This window comes from Mesoplodon mirus (genome assembly GCF_964341445.2).
Source record: "Mesoplodon mirus genome assembly, chromosome: 3".
Lineage (NCBI taxonomy): Eukaryota > Metazoa > Chordata > Mammalia > Artiodactyla > Ziphiidae > Mesoplodon > Mesoplodon mirus.
Genome location: NC_138978.1, coordinates 46497498 through 46510052, shown reverse-complemented (window position 1 = coordinate 46510052; position 12555 = coordinate 46497498). Strand labels below are relative to the sequence as shown.

The 12555-nt window shown below is 35.7% G+C and overlaps 1 protein-coding gene across 6 annotated transcripts in view; it reads left to right on the top strand.

The window, feature by feature from the left end:
• NRDC (nardilysin convertase) overlaps nt 1-12555 on the top strand; it is a gene marked incomplete at its 5' end in the record, with an annotated part of 92076 nt that overhangs the window by 69548 nt on the left and 9973 nt on the right. For all 6 annotated transcript variants that reach the window (XM_082613360.1, XM_082613361.1, XM_082613359.1 and 3 more), the window contains 7 exons: nt 1165-1269; nt 2780-2903; nt 3461-3547; nt 5313-5432; nt 6546-6597; nt 9074-9224; nt 11423-11550. In XM_082613360.1, the coding sequence (XP_082469486.1) occupies nt 1165-1269; nt 2780-2903; nt 3461-3547; nt 5313-5432; nt 6546-6597; nt 9074-9224; nt 11423-11550 (767 nt within the window). The remainder of the gene's footprint in view (nt 1-1164; nt 1270-2779; nt 2904-3460; nt 3548-5312; nt 5433-6545; nt 6598-9073; nt 9225-11422; nt 11551-12555) is intronic.

The window sequence follows — 12555 nt, the reverse complement described above, 5'->3', positions numbered from 1 at the left end:
TTTGTAATATATAAAAATATGGAATCACTATGTTGTATACCTAAAACTAATACAATAATTATACTTCAAAAAAAAAAGGTACCTTAACCTCCATACGCACACACACACAAAATAGTAGCACTTTAGTGACAAATAAACTTGATTTAGGAATGTTTCCTGAGGTGGAGCAAAAAAGGTAACAATGAATCTTTCCATACTTTTTCCATATTCTATCTGAATGTGATAAGGAGTAGGTAGCATGTACCTATGATCTCTAATTTGATGTATGCATGTCTCATTTCTCCTCCATGAATGTAGTAACCTTCACTTCTGTTCTATCTTCTGTTAGATGAGAGAACAACCCAGATTGTCTAGGGAAGGACTGGGCAGTATGGTATTTTGGGAAAGAGTGTTCACTGCTATGTTAAGAGGCCCAAGCTCTAGTGTCTACTCGCCTATCACTTACTGTGTGATCTGGGGCAAGTCACCTAATCAATCTGAGTACATTTCCTCATTGTAAAATGTAGGAATGGAGCCACTTGGTGTCTAAAGGACCTGTCAGTTTTTAAGATTCTGTGCATTTGGGTGCTCAGTAAATATCAATACTTGAATTGGTTGCTTTCCTCTGGAAAAGTATTTCCATTTCATAGGTTAGTGAACTTTCTGTCATTATTTCAGTTTTAAATTGAGATAATATACTGATTAATTTAACCACTTATAGCAAGACTTATGTAATGACACATTTTGATTTCTGTTGATATATTGATTTTGATTCATGCTTACAAACAGTTTTTAGGTGATAGTGCTGTAGTGATAAAATGATGAAGACCCTGTCTTTAGGGACTTCATAGTCATGTGGGGCACTTGACATGTAAACACACCTTTACAGTTCAGTGTTGTAATTTCTCCGATGAAGATGCTGTGATGTGATTAGAGCCTCGTGTGTTGTAGGGCTCAGTATGGGGGATTGGAGGGGTGTTAGGTTAAGCTACTTAAGGTAGTTCTCTGGCTAAATTTTTTGTAGAATTCTGAGCATCAGATTCTTAAGCTGCAGTTATATCTGGTTGTATCTGTTGGAAGCTTTTGGTTTCATTGTTAAAAAAAGAGGTAAGTATTTATATTTTGTGGCAAATTAAGGATAATAATGGAGAATTTCTGGTGTGAAATAATCTTACCTCTTTATAGACAGATCCAGTTGAGTATGTGGAAAACATGTGTGAAAACATGCAGCTGTACCCACTACAGGACTTTCTCACTGGAGATCAGCTTCTTTTTGAATACAAGCCAGAAGTAAGGAGGTTTCCATTTCTAAAATTTACTTTTAGAGAAAGAGGAGGGTGAGAAAGTACATAGAGGTACTTAAGAACTGTGGGAATGGAGAAAACTTGGTTATGTTTAGTCAAGTTTTTTGTTTTTTAAACAGAAGAAATATCATAGTTTTGTGGGTAATTTTTCCTGATTCTTGTATATGACTGTGGTTTAATATGAGGAGAAAACCAAGTCCTCTTCTTAGGTACTATTCCCACTGTTTTTCAAGTGTTGAAACATCTACTAACATAAAGTCATTTCTAAGAATTATGTGCTTGCCTTTTAATTCTGTTGGACACCCTGGACAATTAAATTTTAATCATTTTGAGAATATGTACAAGAAAAATATGATTCCCTGAATTCAAAATATATGACTTTGGGATAATAAATATTATACATAAATAAATAGTTGGTCAGGTCTTTCCTCCACTAGTCCTGGAAAATAAGTCATTTCGCTCTATATAGGGTAGCAGTTCTCAACCAGGGGTGATTTTGCCCCCATGGGAAATTTGTCAATGCTTGGGTACATTTCAGTTGTCATAGCTGGAGAGTGCTCTTGGCATCTAGCGTGTAGAAGCCAAAGATGCTGCTAAACATTCTACAATGCAGAAGATGGCACTCCACAACTAAGAATTATCTGGTCCAAAGTGTTAATAGTGCCAAGGTTGACAGACTTTGATATAGGGTATTCTAAAACTACTGATTTTAAAGGGGATGGGGAAAGGTAAAGGAAGAAGCAGTAACCATACATTCTTGTCATTTCTCTAGGATGGTTGTGCCCAGGGGTCCAAGTATTTTTTTCTGAACCACTATTTGTTGTTTTTTCTTAAAGAGATGGTGTTGAAGTGCTAGTTAGGGTTTCAAATCTAACCCACAAAAATCTTATGTTTAGTCCTTATCATAGCTGAAGGATTATTGAAGGAGGCCCTACACTGGGATCATTTTACTGATTCTTGTGTATGAGGTAGTATAATACAGAGCAGTTAAGAGCATAGTTTTTGGAATTATGGACAAACTTGGTTAGAACTCCACTTTTGCCACTTCTAGGTGTGTTCTGTGCAGATTATAGAATCTGAACAAATTATTTAAACTTTAACCTCTGAGGCTGAGTGCTTTCTGTAAAATGGGTATACCTTAGAGTTGTTTTTAGGATTAAATGAAATAATGTATGTTAAACACTACCTAGCACATAGTAAAAGCTTAGTAAATGGTAACTTTTCACTGCTAGTCCTCTTACTATGTAGGATTTGAGATGAGTGCTGTTTAAGCATTCTGAAGAAACATATTAGAAACAGCTGATAGACTAATGTAGTTTTGTAAATTAGGGTGTTCATGGACTATAGACAGATAGTTTCATGAGTATCAAGATGCTAGGATTTTGAGGTGCCTAACATAATGTGGCTTTGCCTTTTTAATAGAGATGTATTAGGTTAAAGTTATAATCGTTTTGTATGTGTCTCCCCACTCCCCCTTCACCCCTGCCCCCAATTAGGTCATTGCTGAAGCCCTTAATCAGCTAGTTCCTCAAAAGGCAAATCTTGTTCTACTGTCTGGTGCTAATGAGGGAAAATGTGACCTCAAGGAGAAATGGTTTGGGACTCAGTATAGTATGGAAGGTAAAATATTTTAAAATTGTCCTACATTTAGGTATATGATTCACCTGGGAAGTTTTATTCCTTAATAATTTTTCTGATAGTTCCTGTGGGAAAAACTTACGTATTTTTTTCAGTAGTTTACTTTGAAATGAAAATTATTTATACTGCTTTGCAGAAAATTATTTTCTGCAATGTTTATATCTATATTTATTAGCTAGTGAGAAAATCCTATTGTATTGGTAGTTTGGGGGCAGACTTTTGACTGTGTTTTAAAAAGTGCTCCTCAAACTTCAATGTGCATATGTATCACCTGGGAGTCTTATTAAAATACAGATTATGATTCAGTAGCTCTGGAATAGGGCCTGCAATTCTGCATTTTTAACAAAGTTCCCAGATGATAACAATGCTGCTGAGACGGCACATTGAGTAGCAGGAGTCTAGAAAGCCTGGCTATGTCACTCACAGCTTTTCTGAGAAAAGAGAATTGATTTGTGAAGGCCAGTTGTTGACTGCTTTGTTATTAATAGAACTCTGAACATTTGTTCTTTATTGGATCAGTTTGTCTTTCATCTCTACAGATATTGAAAACTCTTGGGCTGAACTGTGGGAGAGTAATTTTGAATTAAATCCAGATCTTCATCTTCCAGCTGAAAACAAGTACATAGGTCAGTAAAATAGCAATCATTATACACAATCCATCCATATACTATTATTAAAACAAATAGCACCTCTGTAGTATGTTATATTTTACAAAGTATCATTTGAATTCATATTTGAGTTTCCCAGTTATCTCTGGGATAAGCATTACAGTTTTCTTACTTTTCCAAATGAGAAAACTGCGGCTCAAAAAAGCAAAGTGACTTGTCCTGGATCATTCAGTTGGTGAATGCAGGAAACAGGACTTAAACATAATCCTGAGACTTTTTCTTGTCTATGATAGCTGATCCTTTCATGTGAGTCTCTGTAGGAATTGCCATTATCTTGTCCAATTTTTCTAGTGTTTTTCAAACTACAGGTTGCAACCCATTAGAGGGTTGTGAAATCAATGTAATAGGTTTTGAGGTCAGTGTAATGAGTTGTGAAAGCACTAAAAAAATCAGAGTAGAAAATAGCAAAATGTTTCACTGAATAAAGAAAGGGTATTATTTTAAGAACTTTTGTTCTCGGTAGGTATACGTGTGTGTTATCTGTCTACTAGCTTGCAATGGAAAACAGTTCTAACTGTGAGAAAGTCACTGGTCTAGGACAAAGATTATATATAACTAATTTTACTCAGAATACCATTTTTCCCAGCAATTCCATCCCTAGGTATATACCCCAAAGAATTGAAAACAGGTATTCAACCAAATACATGTACATACACTTTTCATAGCAGCATTATGCACAAAAGCCAAAAGGTGGAAACAGCCAGTGTTCATAATGAATGAGTGGATAAACAAATTATGGTATATACATGCAATGGAGTATTATTCTGTCATTAAAAGAAATGAAGTACTGATACATGCTATAACATGGATGAACCTTGAAAACATTATGCTAAGTGAAAGAAGACAGACACAAGGGGTCACATATTGTATGATTCCTGTTACATGAAATATCCAGAATAGGTAAATCCATAGAGACAGAACTCAGATTGATGGTTGCCAGTGGCTGGGGGGAGTGGGTAATGGGGAGTGACTGCTTAATGGGTATAGAGGTTTCCTTTGGGGCTGATGAAAATGTTTTGAAACTAGAAAGAAATGGTAGTTGCACAACATTGTGAGTGTACTAAATTCCCCTGAATTGTTCACTTTAAAATGGTTAATTTTATGTTATATATGAATCTAACCTCAGGAAAAAAATGCTTTTATACAAAAAGTCTTGCATATTTTAGATAATTCAGTTCTGCGTCTTGAACTTTAAGTATCTAAACAACCCATTTTTTTTTTTAGTAAATATAGCCAGTACCTTTTTTAATTCTTAAGTAAGCTATTTCGCACCTGAGTATTGATGAAACAATTTATGTTTCATTAACTTAAAGGACAAATTTGACATTGTTTGAGCAGAGCTATTTTGTTAACTTTTAAAAAGTCTGTAAGTTTGGTAAAAGACATTCTCATTCAAGAATGCATTCATTCATAAATTGATTTATATAACTATTCTGACCAAAGGTCCCTTTCAGTTAAGATTGTCTCTGAGAAAGAGAATGAAGCAGAATATGGAAAGATCAAAATCAACTCTTGGGAAATTACAGATCTTCAGAGTTCATTTAGTTTAAGGCCAAGAGGACTTTCTTTTTAGTATTGTTCTAATAATTTTTTGTATTTCAGCATTTGAATTTGACTTACGTGTGCCACAAAGAAGACTTACTTAGACTTCTGAAACCAAGAACAGATTGGTGGGAATCCTGTTGAGATAACTGAATGATTTATTACCTTTCACTTTTGTTAGCCACAGATTTCATGTTGAAGGCTTTTGATTGTCCAGAGACAGAATACCCTGTTAAAATTGTGAATACTCCACAAGGTTGCCTATGGTATAAGAAAGACAACAAATTCAAAATCCCCAAAGGTAAAATATTTCCCTCCTTAAAAATAGTGAAATAAGTATAACAAATCTTTTTCCACTTTCTAGCAACCTTTGCCCTCTGTGTCTATCACCTCCCTCTCTTTCCCCTTCCCCTTCTACTTGAAGACCTTTTCTAGGCTTATCTATCAGGTCCATACTGTGCTCCTGTGCTATCACAGAAATTCTTATGGACATTATAGATTCCAGGAAGTATATAAGGATTCAAGCCTAAAATGAAATTATTTTTGGATATTTTTCTTTCAGTTATATGAAAGCAGAGCCAGGTGTTTGGCCATCCTAGGGGATAGGTGGTGTTTTTTGAACATTATTGTTAAAAAGAAAATAAGAGTAGCTGAAAGAAATTATTCTTCGACACAATAGATAGCTGAGTCCAGCATTACAAAATATGAAATATCCTCTATCTGTCTCCCTCTACTATTTTGCTTTTCAGCATAAAGGAAGCATAGTATATAGTTAAACAGACTCTAAAGCTCTTATCTTCAACACAGTAGCCCAAACTGTGTTGCTTTTTAATTTTCTGTTCTTGTGCATGGCATTGGAATTTACTGAAGCAACTTGGAATCAAAGGCTGAGTGCTCTTGGCTGCCATTTAACCCAAATCCCTAACCTTAACACAACTGGACTAGTTCTGAGGGATTCTTGAGTTCACTGGGAAGGTGTTTACTCAATATTTCTTGAATAGATTATAAGAGTGTCTAAAAATGTTCTTAACATTTATTCAGCTTCCTTGGAAAGGCGCTGCTATAACTTTTTGTGAGCATTGGGATTTTTCCCTTAATGTTCTTGACATGTATACCTCTGTAAGCATTTTTCCTGACCAAAGCTATTGATAATAAGAGTATTCTTAGGCCTCTCTGCATATCTGTCTATATATCTGGTCTTCCCGTAGATTAAAGTGTACCTTCTGGACACTATTTGGAATGGTAAATAATACTTTCTAAGAACCCTTAAGGATAAAAATGTAATGACGATTTAAGGATTAGTGGTTTGTTTCAGAATTTTTAAAACTACATAATATTAGGGAAAATAGCAGATGTATTAAATAGTTGAGGCCTCTGGCCTATATTTTCTTATTTAGGGTCTTTTTTCTTTCAGCATATATACGTTTCCATCTGATCTCATCTTTGATACAGAAGTCTGCAGCAAAGTAAGAAATTGTCCTCTTTTCTGGAAAATATTTTTTTTATTATTGGAAGACTATTTTGTTTGTTTATTTCTGAATCATTCTATCATTTTTCTCTGTCAGTACTTGAGCTATGCTCCTCATTTATGTGTTTTTATGTGCCCCAAACAAATTATTTGTATGAATACTAATCACTAAGATGGAATTGTGGCTGCTCCATCTCCAGCACCCATTTGTAAAACATGCTGACAGTTTAGGCTAGTCATAGCATTCCTGGATTGAGAAAGTTCCTTAGAGATGAGTTTGGGTCAGCTTCCAGTCTGTAATGAGGACTAATGGATCTGTTGACCTGTATTTAGAGATTATTTATAATCAGATTCCTGTATTTATAATCAGATTCCTGCCAAGGAATCTGATTATACTTTGTTCTTAGCAAATTACTTACATTTTTATGTAGGTTGTGGGAGGTCAGAGAGCCTAAAATACACCTGAATCATAGGAGGTGCTCAGGAAACGTTAGTGTACTTCTTCCTTTCTTTTGCCACTTAACCTGTAAAATCCAGCCTTAATCTCACAAGCAGCACTAACATAATTAATATTCAGTTTAAAAAATGCATTACCCTCCTTCATTTCCTCAGATTTTTTATTTTTCAGTCAGAAAACCTAGGCCGCAGGGATAACTAGAGCCTTTGGGCCAGTTGCCTTTCATGCATTTTACACTTACCCCATTGTGCAGTATGAATATTGGGTTGGCCAAAAAGTGTCTTCAGTTTTTAAGTAAAAATAAAAGACACATTTTTCATTTTCACTAAGAACTTTATTATATTCACCATTCTTTCCCACTACCTTCTGCCATTTTTCAGGCAACTTCATAATTAATTCCATCTTCCCAAAACTTTTTATCTTTTTGAGCAAAGAACTGTTCCAGGTGCCTTTTACAGTCTTGCAGGGAATGGAAATTTTGTCCATTAAGAGAATTTTGGAAAGACCAAAATAAATGGAAATCTGAAGGTGCAATGTCTGGTGAATATGGCAGATGAATCAGAACTTCCCAGCCAAGCTGTAACAGTTTTTGCCTGGTCATTAAAGAAACATGCAGTCTTGTGTTATCCTGATGGAAGATCATGTGTTTTCTGTTGACTAATTCTGGACACTTTTTTTTTTTTTTTTTTTGCGGTACACAGGCCTCTCACTGTTGTGGCCTCTCCCTTTGCGGAGCACAGGCTCCAGACGCGCAGGCCCAGCGGCCATGGCTTACGGGCCTAGCCGCTCCGCGGCATGTGGGATCCTACCGGACCGGGGCACGAACCCGTGTCCCCTGCATCGGCAGGCGGACTCTCAACCACTGCGCCACCAGGGAAGCCCCTGGACACTTTTTGTCGAGTGCTGCTTTCGGTTTGTCTAATTGGGAGCAGTACTTGTTGAAATGAATCGTTTGGTTTTCCGGAAGGAGCTCATAATAGAGTACTCCCTTGCAATCCCACCATATACACAACATCACCTTCTTTGGATGAAGACCAGCCTTTGGTGTGGTTGGTGGTGGTTCATTTCACTTGCCCCACGGTCTCTTCTGTTCCACATTATTGTACAGCATCCACTTTTCATCGCCCGTCACAAGTTGTTTTAAAAACGTAACGTTTTCATTACGTTTAAGTAAAGAATTGCATGCGGAAATATGGTCAAGAAGGTATTTTCGCTTAACTTGTGGAAACCAAACATCAAAGTGATTAACATAACCAAGCTGGTGCAAATGATTTTCACTGCCTGATTTGGATATTTTGAGTATGTCGGCTATCTTCTGCATGGTATAACGTTGATTGTTCTCAGTTAATATCTCGATTTGATCACTATCAACTTCAACTGGTGTACCTGACCGTGGAGCATTGTCCAGTGAGAAATCTCCAACACAAAACTTTGCAAACCACTTTTGACATGTCCGATCAGTCACAGCACCTTCTCCATACAGTATACAAATTTTTTTTGAGTTTCACTTGGCGTTTTTACCTTTCTTGAAATAATAAAGCATAATATGCCAAAAATGTTGTTTTTTTTCTTCCATCTTCAATATTAAAATGGCTACACAAAAATTCGCCAATTTTGATAAGTCTTTTTAAAAATACACGCTGATATAACAGCTGTCACATACAATCTAACAAAATTGTTTCAAATGAAGTTAAAGACAACTAAGTACTACTAGAGCCATCTTATGGAAAAGCCGAATGAACCTTTTGGCCAATCCAGTATTACATTTTCTCTGTGTGCGTGATGTGAAAAAGATAAGGGAAACATTGCTGAAGGTGGGAGTTCTGTAATGCCCCTGTGAAACTGAGTCCTGGGTAAGCTGTATTTGCCTTTGAACTCAATTAGTATATATGGTTTTACATTCTGGAGTAGTGAATTAACATCTTTATAAAAGTGAAGTTTCTTACTCTAAGTCAAAGCAAATCCATTTGTCTATTTCTTGCCAATTAATGATGCTATTTGCATTTTATACTCTTAGTGTGGTCCTCTTTGATATCTTTGTCAATATCCTTACCCATAACCTTGCGGAACCAGCTTATGAAGCAGATGTGGCACAGCTGGAGTATAAGCTGGTAGCTGGAGAACATGGTTTAATTATTCGAGTGAAAGGATTCAACCACAAACTACCTGTAAGTACAGTGCTCTAATTTCCTTACAGGCAAATTTAAAATTTTATATTTGTGTTTGTTGTGCCTATAGCACCAAGCATAGAGGCTTGTGCATGAGGTGCTGTACATAGAAAGAAATGTTTATTAATATGGATTATTGTGTTTTTCTGGCTGATGACAGGTATTCTAACTTTGGCCACACAAGACCAACATATATTCATTAATTAATTACATTAATCAGTGTTGTATGCATTAGTAATGGATACAACACAGCCTGTGCTTCAGGCTTCATTTCACTTCCCTTTGCTGTCAGTTTCTCTGCAGCCAACACTGGCGTTTAGGACTGGTTTGAGCATAATTTCATGCCATACAGCAAGGACAAATTTAAAGCACCTGACACATTGCCTGACATAGAGTAGAGCTCAGATGTTTGTGTTGTTTCTTCCTCTTCTTGCACTGTTTTCCATTGTTTCAAGTTTATGTGTCTTGTTTTCCTTCTAAGTTTCTGACTCTTTAGAAACAGAGTTTATATCTTGTCAGTGATTTATCTTTTAGTAAAGAATATGTTTCAGTGTCACTTTGTCAAAAACTTCATCAGTAAAGGAAGAAATAATATGGGATGCTAGCTAAAGTATTAGATCATCAAGTACCAGGTAAAATAATATAATGTACCCAACAACAAATTTTATATCTTGGTTTCTTGGGTAGAACATATATTAAAGTTTGGGGAACTGCACTCATACAAGAAAAAATCTGGAGGAGAGGACCTGGCAGAAATTAGACCTGTGCTAAGAGGTGATATAGCTTCCATATCTTAGATAGTTCTCTCCTTTATACCCTCATCCCTGTCAGTCTCCCCAGGGAACAAAGATTGGTCTTAGGAGGAGACACCATGGAATATTTTACTAACCTTCAAAAGCCTAAATATAATTTAGCTTAAAATCCAAACATGTTAAAGTTTCGGAATTACCTGGAGAGTAATTGTATTTAAAAATACAAGCCGTAGAAAACTATTTGAGGTTCTTCATTTTATGAAGCTTGCCTAGCCTTAACATTAAAACTTGATATAGACTATAAATATGTATATAAAACTGGAGATCAGTTTCACCTATGAAATACAGAGTCACACATTCTAAAAACTTGAAAATTAAATTCAACAATAGAACAAAAAGAATAATTCACCATGACCAAGTGCCAGGAATGCAAAGGTTGGTTGTTCAGTATTAGGAAGTTGATGAACATAAATCATTATAACACAAGTCAGTTGAGGAACACTATGTGAATATAGTGATAAATGCCCAAAAAATCATTTGATAAATTTGAGTGGTCATTCCTAATAAGTAGGAATGGAGGGAAGTTACTTAACCACAATAAAAACCTTAATTAAAAGACTAACAGCAAATGTTCCACTAACTGATGAAATGCTGAACATTAAAATTGGGAACAAGCCAAGGATACCCATGATCACATCTATTACTCAACATTATTTTAGAGTTTCTGGCTAATACATTAAAGTCAAAAAATAAAATAAAAACACTTGGAAGGGAAAAGTATTTTTCTTTTCAGGGGATATGGTTGTATTCTTAGAAAATCTAAGATACTACTAGAATTTAAAAAATAATTTGTGATATGACTCATTACAAGATCAGTATATCAAAATAAATGGCTCCTTTTCCTATAGTGCAATAACCACTTAGAAATGGATTGGGAAAAAATACCCCATTTGTAATATCGAGAAAAATAACAAAATATCTAAGAATTAATAAGAAAAGTACAGAACCTATCTAAAGAAAACTAAATCTTTTTGAAGCATATAAAAAAGACTTTAAATAAGGGAGAGACTTATCATGTTTCTGGATAGGACAGGTTGATATAAAGTCATTATTTCCAAAATTACATTCTCCCAATTAAAATCACATTTAGGGGCAGTGGACATGCTGGATAAAATTATTTTTAAGCTTAGTTGGAAGGAAAAATGTTTTAAAATACCCATAAAAATTATAAAAAAGAAAAAGAAAATTCATTGCTCCAAATTTGACAGTTATTGAGAATTTTAGCTCCTAAAGATTCTTTGAGTCGTTAGTACTTCTCTTTTGTCCTGCGCGATGCCTGTTACCATACTGGGCCCCTGGTAAAAGCCAGTGGGAGACATTTTTCCCCTAAACATTAGTGGATTTCCATGCTTCTCCACTTAAGGTGCTTCTTTCTTTTCTTCTTAGCTGCTGTTTCAGCTTATTATTGACTACTTAGCGGAGTTCAGTTCCACACCAGCTGTCTTTACAATGATAACTGAGCAGTTGAAGAAGACCTACTTTAACATCCTCATCAAGCCTGAGACTCTGGCCAAGTAGGTATACATGGATGGGATCAGCTTATATTTTGAAGGCCTGAAAGTATTTGCCTTCCTGGAAATTAAGTGTGGGGGATGAGGCTGTAGTTTCAGTGCTAATTCAGATGTGATAGAAATGTGCCGTGTTTTAGGAAACAAGCCCACAGAGTTATAGGATTTCTAAACCCAGTGTAAGTAACTATCTGTCAGTAGGACTGCAAGCAGCCTACTATACTTAATTAGAGGCTAAAGGTTAAAAGGTTGCTTTTTCCAAAGTTTGTAAGTAAATAACAGTTCAAAAAATTCTGACTTTGTTGTAGCTCAGAATTGCTTACTGGTGATTATATGGTGATTTTAGTGTGTTGGATGTTATATTAAGTAGCTGACTTAAATTGCCTAACATATCACTTATCTGACAAATGCAACTATCCAAGAATTCATCCAGGGTTCCAGAAGAGAGCAAAAAGGCTCTGGACAGTCTGTGTACTAATGCTTAAACTCTCTGCTAATAGGCAACCCTCCTGGGCCTTTTCATCAGAGCCTGTTCTGTACCTTTGTGTGAATCAGAAAAAAGTACACCCTTGGGGTAACCTCTATCAGCAGGTAGAGCCTTTGTGGAAGAGGAAAAAAGTCCCCTCTGAGCAGATACAGCCCTTTGTGCACATGGCTTGCAAGCCCCTATTTGATCTGCTTGCTGGGCATATATAAATGGTAAACAAAGAGCACAACTTTATATAGAGGCCCTGCTTTTGACATAGTTATAATGAGCCCATAAATGTCCAAAATTTGAAAGCAGGAGAGGGAGCAGTTAAGAATCAGACATGTAATAACTGATAATCTGATCACAAAAAGTTACAAAAACTCATAACCAAATATAAGTTGGAAAGGAGAGTTGTCTGGAACTATTGATATGAAAAATAGCTGTGTATCCCATAACTCCTGAATACTACTTTATTAAAATGTGGTAGAGTAATAATAACACCTGTTTATTGAAGATTTGTTATGTGTTAGACCTAAGAACTT